This window comes from Haemaphysalis longicornis, unplaced genomic scaffold (genome assembly GCF_048455015.1).
Source record: "Haemaphysalis longicornis isolate Haplotype H1 unplaced genomic scaffold, Haemaphysalis longicornis Haplotype H1 scaffold_9, whole genome shotgun sequence".
Taxonomy (NCBI): domain Eukaryota; kingdom Metazoa; phylum Arthropoda; class Arachnida; order Ixodida; family Ixodidae; genus Haemaphysalis; species Haemaphysalis longicornis.
In genome coordinates this window covers 145,323,883-145,344,038 of record NW_027526460.1, presented here as the reverse complement: position 1 = coordinate 145,344,038, position 20,156 = coordinate 145,323,883, and the positions used below count along the sequence as shown (strand labels likewise).

Below are 20,156 nucleotides of genomic sequence, written 5' to 3'. Positions count from 1 at the left end.
ATGTAGTTAATCGGTTACTGGTACCCGCAGGTTGACTCACTAGAGTTTGACGTTGGTTGCCATGTCGTGAGGCACAGCCTTTCCGCTGCTTAAGGGTAATCCTATGCATATGGCTATCAAGTGCAATTGGCCAAGCCTGAACTATTTCGAATCCCAGAAGAAAAGACGCGAGGGGCCATGGTGGTGCTTCTGCTGTAAAAACAGGTTAGGAATTTCGCAATAATTCTTCCTATTCACTACTCCGAAAGATTCGTTTCCTCTCCTCGTAATGTTAGTTCATTTATTCGTTTAATAGAGCCATACTTGATTTGCAAACACTTTGCAGATATGTACGTCTTTAACACCATCATTTCAAGCTTTTATTTTATTGGAAAAGTGTCTACAATACCCACTTCGATGGACGAACATTTAACTGGAATCTCTCCAAATAGGTATTCTTGATGCCACAGGTAATTGCCCAGGCGGAATGTGTACACAGCGTTCAGAATGTTCGAGCCAGTGTCAGACATTTATGAAAGCTCTCCGTCTTAATCAAGCCCCAATGACGCTGATACAAAACAGCTTATGCGTTTGGGTCTGGAGATACTTTTGGTTGCGTGTGGGACTGAGAATAACAAAAACATTTAGGTTTTCAGTGTTGAAACGTAACGGTAGTGTTTGCCCTAACTGAAATTCTATATCTTATGGGAGTAGGTGAGGTGGGGACGACTTTCAGTTTCGGTTTGAGTAAAGCTACGGCCCGGACATAAGCGTGTCTTGTCATCTGTTTTTGAATAGTATGACTGAAACGAGGGGATTTGTAAATTCTCAAACTCGTCAAAATATTCATCTTTGCAAGCACGCATTGGATTGTAACTTCAACGCTGACATTAACGAAAAACCATCGGGGCACAACCTGCGTACGTGCTTCTGAGGTGAAAGACTCCCAATAATTATCAATGGCTTCTTTTATGCCGCATCACTTTTTCATCCTTTTTGTTGCGTCCTTATTTTTTGGCGCAAATAACTTCGACGGCCACTTTTATTGCAACGTGAAAAATATATATAGTAATCAACAAATCAGTCCTTGAGGAACACCAAAGCATGTGGGCAGCGGTGCGAAATAATAAAAAAAGTGTTCTAGAAGAGGGAAATTACCGGTAATTCATACTCGACAAACTTGTCGAACACACCTTTTTGTGCTTTGTGCTGATGCGGGAGCTTCACAGCGTTAAAATTATGTCCCCCCTGACTCCTTGTTTTTCCATCCTATTCGCAGTACCTTCGGCATCGCTTCAACACTGCCATTTCTTTAACGGCTTGTGCAATTTACATGTTCCTAACGGTAAGTAAATGTTTTAATGCGTCACACATAACTCATACATGTATATAGCGCACGGTCGCAGAGAGATGATCAGAGAAATGCTTTTTTAAAAGCCCCGACACCCATTTAACATCAAAGTAAATGACAAATGTATAGTTATAGATATAAATAGCTATAAATACCCACAATGGGCATTGCAAGAAATTGCGAAGTGTTAGGAGCACAGGGAAATACGGAAATTTTTCGGATGTCTAAAAGGGCACTTTTTTTTCCACCGCCCAAATTGTGATGGCAAAAGGCATTTGGATGCCATAATGTCTTAAGCCTGTCGTAGCCGTATAATATAAAAAAGAAGCAGGTTAGACTGAAAAAAAAGCACACTGCGATTTGGCGCTTTCATTTCAATAATAAACATTACCCTATGCCAGAGAATTTGGGCGGGCTACGAGCGTAACAATATTAATCAAGAGCAAAAAGCGGTGAATAATTGAAGTTGAGTGGTACACAATCTTCGTTTTGTTTTGTTTACGATGAACTCGATAAAGCAATATTTAAACGGTAAATGTTTTTCAAAATGACTGCGCATTGGTGAAGTATTTCTCTTGGGGATCGCGAAACTATATCCAATATATAAGTGCGGCCAAATTAAGAGCCATAGTGTTTATTTTACTCAAAATTACCTCTTATTGGTCTAAAGGGGAAGACAAAGATTATTGCAACAAGAGTATAACAAGTAACTAAATCCTCCGTTCTTCTAAGCTAACGCGCCACAATATATTCACTCCAAGTCAACGAATATCGTATGTTACCGGTACCTTTCATTCTCTTTGTTGTGGTAATGAAATATACGTGTTAATAATTCTGTGGTGTATTGTAGTTTTATTTCCCCAAAGTGCTGCGTTTCGTCAAAAGTCTTTTGGGCGAGTACTTACCTGCCGCCCAGTCTGATCCTTTACACTTCACCCCCTACGGGTATCACCTGTTAACCATGTGGAAAATTCAACGCAAGCACAGTGCTGAACCCATGCCCTGCTTGGTTTAATAAAGGGTGCGTTTTAAAATTTTGCATGCCCATAGCTTAGGGCTTTCAATGAAACCTTAAATTGCGCATCTTTCGTCAATACGTGGGTGTTGTTTATGCTTTCGGTTATATTACTGCGTCAGCTCGACTGTAGAAGAAAAGCTATTAAACGAAAACCCTTTCTATTTGGTGCCTATGTGAAGTCCCATGAAACTGGGTGGGAGACCAAGGTGCAAGTAAGCGGGAGGGATAGACGTCCTGGGAGGCGGAAAGAGAAAGGATTTAGGGAACGAACTGAATGCAAACTAACAGAGGTTTGCCAAACAGTTCTAATCGCTGTGTTGGTGCGCACCACGCCCCTGAAATTTAAGCATCGCCCTTGACTTATTATTGCCACTAGTAGAAAGTATCAGGGACATAGGTACTGTCTGTTTTTTATCTAAAAGCATGGGTGTCCCCTTTAGAAAAAAATCAGAGAAGCTTTCACCCATGCGCAAGATTTGAATGGTAAAGCGGTTGTGGGTGAGCGTTGTGGTACACATTGTTAAGCTTCCGTATCATTGTTTATTTGCATCGCTGCGCTGGCAGTAATCGTCGTCAAATGCATCGAAGATGTCGTCGTCTCCTTCACGGCAAGTGCTAGATATAAAGTCATCCTCAGTATTGTGGAATCTTACCAGCTGAAGTCGCGAAGCTTGCGCTAAGTACGCAAGGCTTGCACCATGGCGAAGTTCCAATACTTCTTTATACGTAAGCACTGAAGGAAACACCACCACGCATTTGTACAAGTTTGAAATTGTTTATTTACAAGTTCCGTCGTTGCTTTGCGCTCTACTAGCAGTAGTCATCGTCATCTGCATCGATATACTCGCGTTCCTTATGCCGAGCACAACATGCGCAGCAGCGCTTCATGACAGTGCTGGAAAATGTTTTGTTGCTGTTGTTGTTTTGTTTTGCTTAAGCCACAGCCTGCGCGCGTGCCTTGGCGGTCGGCGCGAGGAACATGCTCACAAGAGCTCATCATGTTCGCGCTCTTCGGTGTTTATTCAGGTGTTTTTTTGTTTTCTTTTGTTTGTAAAGCCACTGCGCGTGTCGGGAACGCTCGGAGGTCACTGTGAGCCTCGCGGTAAAGAGCGCTCTGCATTTTCATGGTATTTTTTTTTTGCAACGGCAAAGTTCGGGATTTTACAACAATTCCGCTGTTTAAAAAAACCGCCTACGTAGTAGGAAATTTTTTATTTGCAGCCCCGAGTTAGTAAAGAATAAAATTTCATAAAACAGATCGTGGAAGGGCGACTTTTTATACCATTCTTGAATCCCGTTGACTGTAGAAGACGCATTTCTGTAGAAATAACCCTAGGGCAAAACGGGCCCAAGTTTTTACTCACTTTGCGGCAAATGTTGTCTTTAAACAAGAACCCCATGCCACCCCTGCCACGCCAATGCCTCTCTTCTCCTGCCGTCTCGTTCCTGGCACGATGAACACGGTGGAGGTTTCCTCAAGTGAATTCAATCTTCCCCCGTTCCCCTGCTTGAGCGCCAAATACAGGAACACTCTGTAATTGTTAGACGAATAATGCTACTCCAAAGCACATGCTCTTAGGCAAATCCAATTTTCATTTGTATGTCGAAACATTGTTTTCAACGTGTATTTTTATTTTCTATCGCCAAACCCGATCTCACGCGTATTTTTAATCAAAAGAGCACTGCTGGTACCGTGACGCCTGGGGTTGCGCTAGTTGCTTGAATATGGTTAGCTTGTCTGCGCTGGTTATAACACAAGACGGACTAAAATAGATACATACCGTCGACGTGTAAAAAGCGAAGGCTATACGTCTGGCACACGTGTAATTTTTAGTCCGCCTTTTGCTATAACCAGCGCAGTCCAATGAACGATCCTAGTGCCCGTTCCGTATTGATGGTTTGCTCCATATAGGCCTAATGTTTTCGTTTTCTTCAACAATGTGGACAACTAGTATTTAGTATGGTACGCGTTTTAGTGGTTTCGAAAGTTTGGGTATTAAAATTTTCATTTCACAATTTTTATAACCGTTCGCCGGGTGGCTGAATCGATGGATGGACAGACAGACCGACACACTAACAGACCAATATTTTTGTGCACAAACAATATTGAATGTAAAAAGCGCGAAACCCCATCAGAGTTGCCATGTTTTCAGCCCAACTGTTTGCTCGAGTCACCAGGTGGGGAAACGAATGTGCATGGGCTAGCGTACGGCAAAACAGGCATGGCATGTGCACACTTTGAAGAAAACAGTTTCTGTGAACGTCCTGTTACTGTGAACGTCCTTATACCTCTAACCAGCCACGGACATTTCCGTGTCCGCGTCAGCAGAAAACTCACAAGCTACTACTGGCTACACCAGCAAACATCCCAGGCTTCTCTGGCTACACCTTTGGCCACACAAATAAACTGGCACCACCAGGGATCGAACCTGGGCACTCATACAGAGGAGGAGGGAGAACCCGTCATCCTCCCGACTAAGCTACGCCCAAACGTGTAGGTTGTAGAGGCAGATGGTGTATTGGATTCAGCGTTTGGGGAGGGCGAGGCTGCTCTTTGGTGGCGACGCTTTAAACAAGAGTGAGGGGGAAGCAGTGAGAAAGTATACACCAAAGACGTCCGTGTCACTCTTATCCTCTCCCTCCAAAAAACGCTAAACGTGGCCACCAAAAACGACGCGTTCTAAACTGCGCGGTAAGGCGCTGGTACATGCGACATGAAAGCAAAAAAAAAGAACAGAACACCCCTGGCACTCAAGCAGCAAGGGGGCGCGCGGGCACTGCGAAGGGGGAAAATTCGAATTGCACTTTATTCACGTCCGTTCAATTCATCATGGAAGGGGTGAGACAGGGAGGGAAGACTATGATGGGCGGCAGGAAGCGGATGCCTTGCGTGTGAATTCAAGTGTCGCCACGTGGGTAGTCGTTTTGGGTGTCGTTTAAAGCTTCGCAGTCCAACCACGTTCACAGCATCAATTGCAGCCAATTTTTTAACACAAAAGTGTTTTATTCCCGGGTACACCAAGATTTTACTGACGTCAATTCCGTCATGGAAGTGACGCCACTACAACGAAGCAGGCGGCCTGTAAAGGGTGCACCCCTGCACACGGGGTCTTCCTGCGGGGAAGCAACCTTTAGCACTAAAGAGTAGGTTACACTAAGGGTTCTGCGTTTTCGGGTTTTTAATTTTAACACGGAAGTGTTGTATGCCGCTGTCACAAACCCCTCCCCTGGATAATTGCGTCCGCTCCCAAGAACCGATGAAGAACGGCGCGAGGAAAGATATTTTTATTTCAGCCGGGTGGCCGGCCCGTGCGTTTTCACGTGTGCCGAGACTGCTGGGGTGAATTAAATCACAACGGAGATGCTCGACTACGTTTTCAACTAGTATATATGTTTACTACAAGAACAGCAGCTTACAGGGCAACGCCCGAAACAAGAAAAAAAAAGAAACCTTCACACTGCCATCGGCCATCGGCCGTGTGCGCCCAGGCCCTAATATGCCGTACACTAGGCGCACGCGCACTGGGAGGCTAGCGCACGGGGTAACTGGGTAGTAACTCAACAAAGCAAAACCAAATACACATGGTGGCGACTATGGCGACACTCGATCCGCCGCGGCCGACGCCTTAACCTTCGACCTCGAACTCATAACTCAGACAGCTGTGGGCGACACGCGAAACACTCTAAAGGCAAACACTTGTTTAAACCTCGACAATGCAACTACAAAAAATACTAACAATTACGCAACGCGCAAAACCCTCTAGGGGCAAAACATCGTTAACCCCCGACAACAGAACTTACTATAAAAACATCTAGCAGCTCTGCAAGCTGTACGCGACACGTGAAATGCCACCATGCATCGTTACAATCGACAACAACACAACACATAAAAAACCAACTCTCAGCTCGTTAGCTACAAGTGACGCTAGAAAAAACCACAAGGAGGCGGATATCTTAATCCGATGCAACTAACAATTACGAAGGGGAGGCGCGGCAAAAGAAAGTGTCTACGAGCCAAGGAGAACCCGCCTGTTCACGGCGGGTTCTCACAGTCGGGCAGCCGCTTACGTGTTTCGGAGCTCCGGGGTGCGGAAGCTGGTCAGCCATGGGACTCCGGACGACGGGCGAACTCGAGCGCTAAGCCAAGGCGTTGGTCGATCCGCCGCGAGCCTACCGAGGAACTTCCGCTAATGCGTGTCATCCCCGGACCCTTCACCGCGTAGCACGTTCCAGAATCTCAAGCTGACTGCACCAAGCGACCGCGTGTGCTCTCTTAAAGAAACTTCCGCCTGCCATGGATCTGTCCTTCTCTGACGTCTTCCCATTGTTCCTCTGTCCGCCCCCCCCCGGGGCCCTCCGCAACTCGTCACGATCGCACGCGCGCATCCGAGCCAGCGATCATGACGTCACCCCCTGGACCTGCACGCTGGAATGTCGCAGCCCACTTTTGTCCTCGTAGCAGGCAGGGCGAAACAATGGGTGTGAGCACCAATCCGAGGGAACCCCCGGATTCCTCAACGCGCCTCAAAATGGCCGATCCCCGTCCGGGAGGCCGTCATGTCGGCCGCCCGAATGTAAAAAATGGAAGGCCCGGTGACACTTGCTCCCTCCTAAAGAATATTCTCCCAGACTATTCTAACCTACACAATCAAGAGGCCGCAACACATACACACTGCTGTAGACAGGCAATAAGAAAAAGCCACAAAAAAGTTCGTGACGAGTCAGTGTCTGTTTTTGGCCGCACAGCTCCGATGAACCGTTGAAATGCGCACTCACGGACCTGAACATGACCCACCTGCAGAGCACTTTCGGTCGACTGCAGTGCGCAAGTTCACGCGGCGCCACCACATCGCGCACACAACTGTTTGAGTTTTTTGCGCATCGTGGGCGCGCGCCACTGACGCACCCTAGGTCCACGTACTCAAAAATACGCAAAACACGAAATATCGCACACTTTGTTCTCGCAAAATCTCCCCCCCAAAAAAACGCGTCCTCCGCTAAAGCACATTTCACGTGCCTAGAGGACACGCGTGCGCTCCACTACTTACGAAAAGAATGGATTCGTACCACACTCAAAAAGCCACCCTACGCCGAAATTCTATTCGCATGCATCGGGGACACAAGCAGCATCACGCTGAAAACAACACAAAAAAAACCTACAGCATAACCAAACATGTACTACGTCTTTAACCATCCAAAAGACTGAAGCTACGACAAGCTGCCCGACACGCCTAGGCAGACTACACTCAGTCCCGGAGGCTTATGTAATCCGTCCCCATGATACCGAGGTAGGCTGTCCCTTACCCGTTAGACCAAAACGGGGGATGGCCGCGTGTGTGTAGTATGATACGAACTTCCTGTAGTACCCTGCCAAATCGGAGAATATTTCTCTGAACTCCGGCTGTAAGTTCCGTGTCCCCTCCTGCTGTCGTTCAGTAAGGCCAGTCCCAAGCTCCACGTCCCGAACAGACTGCGATTGGCGTGGTGGTAAGAGCTCCGTATCACCCGAGTCTCCATCTTCCCATGTAGTGGCCGTTCCTGCCCGTGCCACGTTGGCCTCCGCTTCCATCGCTTGCTATTGACAACTTGACGGACGTGCTCATAGCAAGTCCTCAAGGTTGGGAAGCACATCTGTTCTTGCACGAGGTCGCTGCGACCAACCTTCTGAATGTAGCCCGCCATCTTCGGTTTCTGGCGCGGCGCCGCGTTGCGACTCTGGGCCTGGTTGACCACGGGGTTTGCCGTCGCGTCGCCAGACACGAGCGTATAGGCGGTTCCCCTCTCCTGTGGCCGCGGCCCCTTGGCCTGTTTTTATGGCGCTTGTAGAGTTTGTCGCCAGGTGCTGATTTTTGGAGTTTGGCCTCCTTGCCCCAGTGTAGATCCGGGCAATTTAAGGGTCGTGCTCTCTCAATGTTTCCAAAACCAGGTGGTTCATCAAGTTTTCTAGGCACTTACCCTTCAGGCGACCGGAAAAGTAGGAGGTGGCAATCAATATGGAAGCCTCAGGCAGTATTAGCACCGAGCAGTCCAAAAGGCGGACAGGCGATTTTGCCCCGGTTAGGTCCTTGTCCGAAACCAGGTACCGCTTCCCGATTACCGTATTGCAGCCAGTTTCCCTAAGAACGCGGAGTTTGCTCTCGCCGACAAACCTCTCCACGACTGTCAGGCTTTGGTTATCCGCCGGAGACTCCCCAAAAAAAACGCGCCGACGATTGCGGGCTCCCCTCCGTTCTTGAGCTCGTCCAACCCCTCCACCACACATGCTGAGGCGGATTCTTCGAGAGGTGCCGACGGTTTCTGCGGCGCCTCCAGCATGCACCGCCAGCCATGGTGGCCCATTTTGCCACACTTGAACATTGAAAATTAATATGCAGAAAACTAAAGTAATGATCAATCACCTCGGGACAGCACAGCAGTTTGAGATAGGTGGCGAGGCAGTGGAAGTGGTAAGCGAATATATCTACTTAGGCCAAGTTGTGACCCCAGATCCCAACGATGAGGCAGAGATAATTAGAAGGATCAGAATGGGGTGGGGTGAATATGGCAGACATTCCCAGATAATGAATAGCAGCCTACCATTGTCGCTGAAGAAGAAAGTGTATGACAGCTGCATCTTACCGGTACTCACCTACGGGGCAGAAACTTGGAGGCTCACTAAGTGGGTTCAACTTAAATTGAGAACGACTCAGCGGGCAATGGAGCGGAAAATGATGGGTGTAACATTAAGGGACAAGAAGAGAGCGGAGTGGGTCAGAGAGCAAACTGGTGTTAAATACATATTAGTAGAAATTAAGAAGAAGAAATGGACATGGGCAGGGCACGTAATGCGAAGGCAAGATAACCGCTGGTCATTAAGGGTAACATAGTGGATCCCTAGAGAAGGCAAGCGTTGCAGGGGGCGGCAGAACGTTAGATGGGCAGATGAGATCAAGAAGTTTGCGGGGATAAATTGGTCACAGTTGGCACAGGACCTAGGTAATTGGAGAATAATGGGAGAGGCCTTTGCCCTGCAGTGGGCGTAGATAGGCTGGTGATGATGATGATGATGATGATGATGAACATTTCGTCAGATCCACCCCCCGACCGGGCTGAACGCTGCGGCAGTCTTTCTCAAAGTGTCTCACAAGGGAGAAGAGGTAGCACTGCCTTGCCTCCGAACCCTTACTCGTGAGAGGCGCAGCGGCAGGGCCCGTTTTCCCTTGGGCCCCGGTCGCATCCCAAGCGGCCTTGTGCTCCGGGGCGGTGCGTCCCGCAAAATTGCTCCATCCATGATCATCGACGTACTGATCCGCCCTAGCCACAAGGTACGCTAACCCAGAATCCTTTCTCTCCTTTAAAAACAATTCCAGACTCGGGGCGCACATAGACAAAAACTCCTCCCTCAGGAAGAACTCGAAAAAGGCCTTATAGGTTTTCTCTGCTCCCGCGAGCTCTATCCACCGATCCAAGAAGTGCAGCCGAGTCACAAACTGAAAGCACGTTAATTCGTTCACGGGCGTGTTTCCTCGAACCCTTTCGCGGAAACCCTCCTCGGTCATTCGGTATCTCGCCATCAGGGCCTGCCGCAGGTTATAGTCCGCACACTCCGCTGCGGGCATGCGGCTGAACACAGTCATTGCCTCGCCACTCAGACAGAGGCTCAGGGCAGTCGCCCACTGATCCCTAGGCCGGTTTAGGGCCTCGGCCACGCGTTCGTATCGTAAGAGGTACGCGTCTCGATTGTCGCGTTGCTCATTCAAAGGCGGCATAAATTTATGAGGGCTTATCTTGCTCGTTCCCAAAAAACGGCAGACCCCTCTGACGCGGCGCCAGAAGTTGGGCTCTCACGTTCGCGACGCTGCAACGCCAGCTCATGTTCCTTTTCCATTTCTTGTATTTGTAATTGGGACTCCTGCTCTTTCTTGCGGAGCTGCCGTTCGAACTCTGCTTGCCTTCTCTGACGCTTACTTTCCTCCTCCTGTTTCTTTCTCTGCCGCTCCCTGTGTTCTTCCTCTCTGCGCCACATGCGTTCCGAATTCCGCTCATCCCGGCACCGTGCCGTCTCCTCTGTCAAATACTCTTGCAGGTTCTTTCCCTCAAAGCCGAGGGCTCGTCCTAGTTCAATTAGTTTTTCTGTCTCCGCATTATTCCCTCGAGATGCACGCTACAATAACCTCAGAGAACAAATGCGCGAGCCAGAGGCCAGCTTTACTACAAGTGAGCCTCTCCGATTCCATCGACCTCAACGCGCGGCCGACCGGTCCTGCCATGGACGCCACTTATTTTCACAAACCCCTCCCTGGATAATTGCGTCCGCTCCCAAGAACCGATAAGGAACGGCGCGAGGAAAGATATTTGTATTTTAGCCGGGTGGCCGGCCCGTGCGTTTTCACGTGTGCCGAGACTGCTGGGGTGAATTAAATCACAACGGAGATGCCCGACTAGGTTTTCAAATACTATATATGTTTACTACAAGAACAAGAGATTACAGGGCAACGCCCGACACAAGAAAAAAAAGAAACCTTCACACTACCATCGGCCTTGTGCGCGCAGGCACTAATCTGCCGTACACTAGGCGCACGCGCGCGCTGGGGTGCTAGCGTACGGGGCTAACTAGGTCGTAACACAACAAAAGAAAACCAAATACGAAGGGTAGCCACTATGGCGACACTCGATCCGCCCTCAAACATTGTTACCCTCGACAGCGACACAACACACAAAAAACCAACTCTCAGCTCACTAGCTATAAGTGACGCTAAAAAAACCCGAAGGAGGCGGATATATTAATCCGATGCAACTAACAATTACGAAGGGCAGGCGCTGCAAAAGAAAGTCTCTACGAGGCAAAGAGAACCCGCCTGTTCAAGGCGGAAAGTCACGACGAGGTGGAGCCGGCCTCGCCGGGCAGCCGGTTACGTGTTTCGGGGCTCCGGGGTGCGGAAGCTGGTCGGCCATATGACTCGTGACGACGGGCGAACTCCAGTGCCAAGCCGAGGCGTTGGTCGATCTGCCGTGAGCCTACCGAGGACGTTCTGCTAAAGCGCGTCACCCCCGGACACTCCCCGCGTAGCACGTTCCAGAACCTCCAGCCGACTGCCCCAAGCCACCGCGTGCACTCCCTTAAATAAACTTCCGCCTGCCGCTGATCCGTCTTGTTCTTACGTCTTGCCATTGTTCCTCTGTACCCCCTCCCGGGGCCCTCGCTAACTCGCCACGATCGCATGCGCGCGTCAGAGCAAGCGATCGTGACGTCACTCCCTGCGTCTTCACGCTGGAATGTCGCAGCCCACGTTTGTCCTCGTAGCAGGCAGGGCGAAACAAGGGGCGGGAGCACCAAGCCGAGGGGACCCCGGATTGCTCAGCGCGCCGCAAAATGGCCGACCCCCTTCCGGGAGGCCGTCATGTCAGCCACCCGAATACAAAAATGCAGGGCTAGGCCTGCAGTTTGTGACAGCCGCGATACCACAAGATTTCACTGACGTGATATCCGTCACGGAAATGACACCAGTACACCTTTGTCGAAGCGACCCGCCCACAGGGCGTCGCTCATCAAAAACACCCACAAGATAGCCGCCGACCCGCAAATCATGCTTAGCTGCACAGCTGGCTGCACATTTCACTTTCGTGTTTCACTTATCCCTATGACCGAGGAATCAGCCGCAAATTTTTGAATAATCCCCGATGGTTCGCTCTCTCGTGCCTATACATGACACTTCCTTTCAGATTTTACGTATATATCAGTGTATTCTGTATTGAGCTAGGAAGCCTGATTTCGTTCATTTTCTTATTTGCCCAAAATGGCATGACAAAATTCAAGAGCTAGATGACGCAGTTTTTTCTTGCTGCTGCAAGCAAGGAGCCTACGCTAAAGCAGTTGTTCAGTAACGGAGCGGTTTATTCGCTGCCCCCAATGGTTGTGGCCCGATGATTGCAGACCGCTGTCCGCGAAGATGTTGTAAACTGGGTTTCCGCGCGGCGCATTCGCTACCAGGGCTGGCTGCCCCCATCAGCGCTGGCCCGTGTTGTCATCGTTTAAGCATGCGTGAAGACAGGTCACGTAAACATCTCCAAAGGCACTGACTCGGCTACTAAAACCAATGCCGCGGGCACCCTACAAGACATGCGGGTATTTTTAGAAGGTGCGAGAGGGCCAGGGTCCCGTCCGTAGCTCAGGATACGAGGGAGTAGTGTCAGGTTCAGTAGTTGGCGACTCTCTCTGGGAAAAAGGCCCCCCTTGCTTATCATAAATTCCATAATGCACGCAGTATGACAGTAAACCGGCGCGACAGCTGGACGGTGTTCTAAAACACGGAGGTCCTTGCAGAACGCCCCGTGGGCCTCTGGCAGAAAGAGAGAATCAACTTTTCTTGAGCCCAATGAGGTATTGGCTAGTGCACGCAGGCACCGGATAGAGTGGAACCCTCTTCTCGGGTCCCATATGAGTCTAGCAGCTCCTGGCCCCTGGCTGCCAGTGCGAGCTAGATCGTAATGTCGGGGCTAGACAACAAGGTCTCCCATCGCTCTCGGGGATCGGGTGTGGGAATAGGGGTGGGGGGCGGGCGGATCTCAAGAGCTTCGCACTCGGCTAGGACGTGTGCCAGAGTGCCTTGTCTCTCCTTGCAGAACGGGCTAATATTCTCGTACCTGTCCGGGTACATCTTGTTTAGAAGGTTGTGATGCGCTAGCGACGCCGCCTGTATTCTTTGGATTACGGTCTGCTGTTTTCGGCTCAATTGCGGGTGAGGCCTGGGAAATCTGCATCTACGCTCTCTGTACATTTCAGTACTTTCTCTATAGGTCGTGACGGGGCGCAGCTGCGCCGGCTCGTCCTCGGCCCGGACGGATAACTCTCGGGTGTGGTGGTCGGCAAGTTCGTTTCCTTCACCTTCAAGTGAGCCGGCACCCACACGAGCTCTAAGGCTCGCCTCGGGAGCCTTCGCTTGGACAAAATCGCATGTGCCGCGGGGGACACCCTCCCTTTTCGGAAGCTGGCGTACGCCTTCTTAGAGTCCATTACTATAGTGCCGGCCGTCGGATGTGTTAGCGCGAGGGCCACGGCAACTTCCTCTGCTTCGATCGATTGGGTCGTGCGGACCGATGCGCAGGTCACCAGGGTGTCTATGGTGGTGACCGCCGCCGTACCCTGTGTACCGTACTAGGGAAGCGCTGCGTCCGCGTAGAGGACATCGGGGTCCTGTTCGAGCTGGCGGGACAGCGCCCTGGCCCTTGCGGATCGCCTCCCTTCGTATTTCCCGGGCTGCATCTTCCTGGTAAGGGGCTTGGTCTTTACGACGTCCCTCCTCTCGGTAGGTAATGTCTGGGTGTCTGGTTGTGGTTCGATGCTCCATGCCACCTTGCGCAGGACGGCCCGTCCGTGTTCGGTCTGACTTAGTCTGATCCTTTGATTAGAGAGGTGGGCCTCCACCATTTCGTCCACCGTGTTGCGCCTGCCCATGCCCAGAAGTTTCTGCGTGCACGAATGGACGGGCACTCCCAGGGCGACCTTGGTCGCCTTTCTGACTACCGTGTCCAGGGCCTCACGGGCCGCCCTCGTCAGCTGGAGGTACGGGGCAGAGTAAGTGATGCGGGACACGATGAACGCCTGCACCAATTTTAGGGCGTCGTCTTCCTTGATTCCTCGGTTCCTGTTGGTGACTCTTCTGATCATGCTCGAGATCTGCTCGGAGACGGTCTTGATCTTGTGTGTTGCCGCGGTGGCCTTGCCGCCGTCACGCAGCAACAGGCCCAGGATGCGGACCTGCTGTGTGGGCTCGATCTTCGTGCCGTCAATCGTGACGATCACGTTCGGTGGCGGATCCTTTTTGGGTCTACCTGGCTGCCACATCAACAGCTTCCACTTCTGCAGGGCACAGCTCAGCCCGCAGGTCGTGGCGTACTCAGGGACGGTTGTCGCCACCCTCTGCAAGGTTTCTTCCACCCAGGCTTCGGAGCCCGCTCGGGACGTCCACACCGTAATGTCATCGGCGTAGAACGCGTGGTCCACGCCTTCGATCTCTTGGAGTGACCTAGGCAGGGGCAGGAGGGCCATGTTGAAAAGCAGCGGCGACAATACGGACCCTTGCGGAGTGCCCCTGTCTCCGAGCTCGATCGGGTCAGACCGTTTCTCTCCTATCCTTATGGTCGCCGTATGCTTGATGAGAAAGTTCTCGACGTAGCCGTACGTCCTACGGCTGCATACTGTCGTGCGGAGGTTCTCGAGCACGGCTCCGTGGGACACATTGCAAAAGGCCCCCTTGAGGTCCAACGCACGTATCCCACGGGGCGAGTGTCTCGTGGCCTTCTTGAACACCAGTTCGTTTAGCTGGAGGAGGACGTCTTGGGTGCACAGGTGCTGGCGGAACCCGGACATAGTAGCCGGCATCTGGTTCGTCTCGTCCAGGAACCATTGGAGTCATCGAAGAACCATGCGTTCCATGACCTTGCCCACGCAAGACGTGAGCGATATCGGGCGCATGTTCTCGATTGTCAGCGGTTTGCCCGGCTTGGGAATGAATCTCACTTCTGCTTGCTTCCATTCCGCGGGTAGTTCCGAGCGTTCCCAGGCCAGGTTGATGTGGTCCAGGAGCTCGGCCGTAGCCGCGTCGCTCATGTTGTTCAGGTGTCGGTAGGTAATGGCGTCCGTGCCGGGTGCGCTCTTTTTGTTACTCTCGTCGATGGCCGTCAGTAGTTCTGTGGTGGTAAAGGGCTCGTCCAACTCCGGATTTTCGGGTCCCCCGTATTCCTCCGGCAGATACTTCGCCTTCAGGTCTTCGATGAGCCTCTTGCCATCCCCGCCGCAGGCGTTGAGGACCTTGGTGAGGCCCTGCCATTTAGCGGGGCGACCAAGTGACGCAGGAGGCACCAGGTCTTGTGCGCGAACAGCATACCCTGCAGGCCGTCGCACGTGGTAATCCAGTTCTCCCGGCAGAGCTTGGCAGCGTAGTCGGAGATTTGCTTGTTCAGCAAGGCTATGCGCTTGGGCAGCTTTGTGTTCCTTCTCTGCCGTTTCCACCTCCGAGTCAGCGAGTGTCGAGCCGCCAACATGTGCGCGAGCTTGGCGTCGATGAACGGTGTCTTTGCTGTCGTGGCGACGGTCTCCGTGAACCTATCGAGCGCGGCCTTCTGTTCTCTTGCCCATCCCGCGTACGGTCTTCCACTACTCTCCACGGCTTCGGCGGAAGATTCGGCCGCTTCTGCCCCGCACTTGCGCATGCGGTTCCAGTCGGCGATCCTCGCCGTGCCGATTTCCGCTCTGAACTTGGGTCCTGTGATCGTCACGCTCAGGATGTCGTGGTCGGATCCCAGGCTGACGTCCTCGTTGCGCCAGGTCGCGTCGAGAGTCCCCGCGAGCCACGAGAGGTCCGGGACGGTGTCCCGGTTCGTGCCGGTTCCCCTTAGGGTCGCTACCCCAGGCTCGTTGAGGAGCGCCCGTTCCAGGTCTTCCATCGTTTTCACGAGGGCCTTGCCCCGCTTGGATTGAAACTTGTAACCCCATGTGGTGTGCGGGGTGTTGAAGTCTCCGAGGACCAGGAGCGGCCTGTTCCCCGCCAGCTGCTTCGCCTGCCCGACCGTCTCGTCGAAATTGAGGTCCCTGCGTGACGGCCTGCAGTAGGCGCTCACACGAACGGGTTCCCTGCGCTGCCTGTGGTTCTCGTGTGTATCTCGACCAGAGTGTGTTCGCAGCCCTTCTGGGCCGTGAGGTGCTGGGTGGCCGCCACGTTGCTGCGTACCGGGACCGCCGTCCCTTCTTCGGACGGTCCGCGTAAGTCACGCATCCCGAGATTCTGGGTCTGCCGCAGGTCTCCTGTAGCGCAATCACATCCGGCTTCTTGTCGAGGCTCTCGATGTTGAATTGAAATTCTGCCGAATTCTTCTTGATTCCCATGCAGTTTCATTGGTAAAAGATTGTGGTCTCCCTCCACGGTTGCGCCTATTATTGTTGTTCCTCTTCATTGTCCTCCGAGGTCACCTAGTCGCGCCTACTTGCGACCGCCCCCTTGATTTTACTGGTACTCGCGCGCTCCCTTCTTTTCCCGGAGAGGTCCGTGTACCGCATTTTTGCTTCCAAGGACGAGGTCTTAGCGGCTTGTTGGTCCAGCTTGGTGGATAAGTTCTCCATCCTGCTCTCAATCTCGACCATTTCGTGCTTGAGGCTTCCCACTTTGGACCCTAGGAGCTCCACCTTCGTTGGCATGTCGTTCTGCTGTTGGATTAGTTGGTTAACGGCCGCGAGGAACGCTGCCAGGCCGTCCTGTAGCCCTTGCATCTGACTTGGCTCTAGCGACGCCCCCTGCGGCTTCGAGGTCTCAGCATCCATTTTCTCGTCACGGGGCGAAGACGACGTTGACGGATCCGCCTCCCGATCGGGTAGAGGTGCTGGGTTTCGCCGCGGCACCTTGCGTTTCGTGTTGGCATCCCCAGATGCTTCGTTTCATATAACTGCCCCAGCGAGCCTTCCGCTAGCTAGTGCATCTATTTTCTCCATTGACGCCCTGATCTGCAGGTGCTGTTGGTGGATTCGAGCGTTCTGCTTTCACCTCACCGTTCCACCTCACCGCAGGCCCGATCTGCGGTGAGGTGGTTGCCCCCGCAGAGACCGCACTTTTGGTTACAGGTGTGCTTAGAGTCCGGGTTGGCGACGCCGCACCCCCGGCAGATTCTGTTTTGGGGAATGGGGCACACATCCATCCGATGACCGATGCGGCCGCACTGGTAACAGATGTCAATCTGCTTGTGGTACAGCGAGCACTCGACCGGGAGGTTCCCGTACCGGACGTAGTTGGGGACCTTGGGCCCTGCGAAGGCGATGACGACGGACGTGGTCTTGCCTATCCGGCTCGCCTGGAGGGCCGACGGGTTGTGCTCCTGGACCACGAGTTCTTGGATTTCTCGGGCAGCGTTCGTCAGCAGAATGCCCCGTATAACTCCCTTGACCGTACCGTGAGGTGCCGACTCGTAAGCGCTCTCCTCGTGGGACGTCTCGTCGATGACGATGCGTTCCACCAGGGCGTACTTGTCGGCGTTCTCTCTCTTTGGCATGCTTACGATGACGATGTTCTGTTGGCCTATGGCAGGACCCGAGGGCACCGCTTGACTCATGAGAGATAATATACCCGACGCCATGAACGATCATTAAAATCTATCAAAAATGCACGTGGCTCTCCGCAATATGAACTAGAAGAGGTAGGGTGGTTCCTATACTGTATCAATGAATTTGAAGTGAAGAAAAATCAACTATTAGAACCCCAGTGATTTCAGAGCGTGGCATGCGAAGCTTCGCACTGAAGCCGCTGCTGCTCCTCTCTTCCTCGACATCGACTGGCTGCGCGTCCAGAGTTTCTTACTGTTCGACTGTGTTAGCGGCTTCACCAGAAGTCGAATGTGGGTTGCCCAATCACAAACAAATATTTCAAGCACCGCGCAGCGCACCTATACTTTCGAATCCTGGCAAACTTGCACTATGCGTCTTGAAAAGTTTTGTTAGCGAAGCTTTGGCTGGCTATGATCCAGCAGATCGCATCCTTGGTCGTACGCCAAGGTCTCCGTGGACGTGCACCAACAATTATGAGTGGCGGATATATATCAGGGTATACATAAAATGCTTTATTCCATGTGTGAAAATGATTTTTGGATGGCCAAGTGTTACACTCGTGGCCTCCATCTTCCCCCGCTAGAAACCTCTTTCACAAAGTAACGAAAATTCTAACAGGAGACGTTTACACGAAGCCTTTGACGTCAAACAGGATGGTTGCAAAACCTTTCTGAACTGATAAATTTGTACAAATCCTCATAATTGTCCACACTGTTGAGAAACCAGAAAGATTTCGCATATGGGCGGAAGAACATCAATATATAACTGAAACTTGCGGTGCCATTTCAATCGAAAATTGATGTGTACCTGATTTTTGCGTTATCAAATGAAAAACGAACATTGAAAAGGACATTTTTACCCTGAAACAAAAAAGGGGTCCGCACACAAGCCTAGATCTCGCAACAAAATTCTAAGTCCATCGAAAACGGGAGGTTACAATAGATTGCAACCTTCCGTCTTCCAGAGCAGTGGTAATTTTCCCCCTTTCCTTGATCAGTGTAAGGCGGGAAAATTGATTCGAATTTCGCAAACCTCCACCGTTCTTACCATGGGAGGAGCGGGACGGGGATGGAGGAACGTTAGATGTGGGCGGGTGCAGAAGAGAGGCACTTACATGGAAAAGGTGGTAGAAGAATGTTACGTGTCGATTACATTGGCAACGAGCTGGGCAGATACGAATCACGTGTCGTTAGCTCGTACGGAGAAGAGCGGGAATCGAAGAAGCGGTGGTGTTCGGTTTGAAGAAGTACGCGGAGATGTACGGGGCACCCGAATGCCCAGAACAGCTACAGCTTCGCTGGCTTCCATCTTCACAGCGTTGAAGGGCTATTAATGGTTGCTTTTTATGCATGTGGCAGGCAGGTGTTCTTTTTTCGCGGTAGCTGCTTGTAATGTAGGTCATTTCGCACTGCTGAAAAAACACGCAGGCCGCTGGAAACAGCACAGCGAGTCCGTGCAAGATGGGAAGTTGGGTTAGTTGGAGCGTATTCATACCAAAACGGAAAAGTGCTCAAAAAACGGGAACAAGAGGAACGGCAACCGCAGCACTGCAGTGCAGTGTAGTTTTTATCTCAGTAGGGATAGTACAAATATCAGACCCGAATGACCAAAAATCACAGTGGAGGCTCCCATGACAGCTCTCTGTCCCCCGTAATCTAATATCATTATGTCATCACCTACGGATTATCTGTGCGAAAAGAGTTACCTCTTTCGCCTTGAGGGAACGCCATACCCGCATTTTGATCAATGTTTTTTGAGTACAAACAGTTGAAGATATCTTGTTAGAATGTGCATCCCACATGGCCCCGAAGTAATACTTTCTTGAGGACACCGAACGCCTGGAACAATGACCAATAACTCAAGGACTTTTTAACACCATAGAATTGTCCCTCGAAACATGGTCAAGTTCTAAGGAGTTTGTTCGCCTATTTGGACGAGCCTAAATATATTATTATCTAGTCCAAGATAAAAAAAATTGCCTTATAAATAGGATATTCCCTATTGCGAAATTTCATCGCGTCGCGAACTGCAGTGTTTTTGGCCCACGGCGCATAGCTCCTTCGTCTCAGGAAGTAATCGCGTGCTCAGGAAACACACGACGGTGCGCGAAACTCTCAGCGCGTAGCCGCCGCCTATCATGGTGTTGCAAATCGAGTTTGAACTTCCCAGGGAAGTGTCACGTGGTTAGGATGTGCAATGCAACGAAAAGGACGACCAATGACCGATATACGTGCCGCTTATGATGCGCGCTGGGCTTCTGTGTTTTTTGTAAACACGAAAGAAGAAGACGCTTGCTTTCACGGATGCCTGGTTTTCCGTCTACTTGCTTGGGTGCCACTGAACTACAAGACCCCTCACGTTTTGCGTGCCCCTCCATTTCAAACTTTTGCTCTACGTTCCTCATTTACTTTCCAGCTAGCTAGATCTCGTCTACCGTCGGCGTTCCCAACGTTCGCTCCGTTACGTCAAGGGACGACGGCGACGCCAAACCGAAGAAGGCGGCCCTTAACAGCTTCCGCTCTAAAATGCGTGCAAGTTTACCTTCACCCGCTACTGCCACGGCAGAAGGCATCCCGTACAAATGACGCGTTTCACCGGGCTGTTGCCGACAGACAAGCTCCTTTACTCAGACCCATGAAGTTTATTCATTATCATCAGCGTGCCCAGCTCTTCTTTTAGCATTTTTTCCACCATCCCCAAAGCCCAAGCAGAAAATCATGTAGCCTATTGGAAGTGAC

At 51.4% G+C, this 20,156-nt stretch overlaps 1 protein-coding gene across 1 annotated transcript in view; it reads left to right on the top strand.

Moving 5' to 3' along the window:
- LOC144152256 (sodium/iodide cotransporter-like) overlaps positions 1–20,156 on the top strand; it is a 121,018-nt gene that overhangs the window by 10,987 nt on the left and 89,875 nt on the right. Inside the window, exon 3 of the mRNA XM_077683488.1 lies at positions 1,259–1,324. Within this exon, the coding sequence (XP_077539614.1) occupies positions 1,259–1,324 (66 nt within the window). The remainder of the gene's footprint in view (positions 1–1,258; positions 1,325–20,156) is intronic.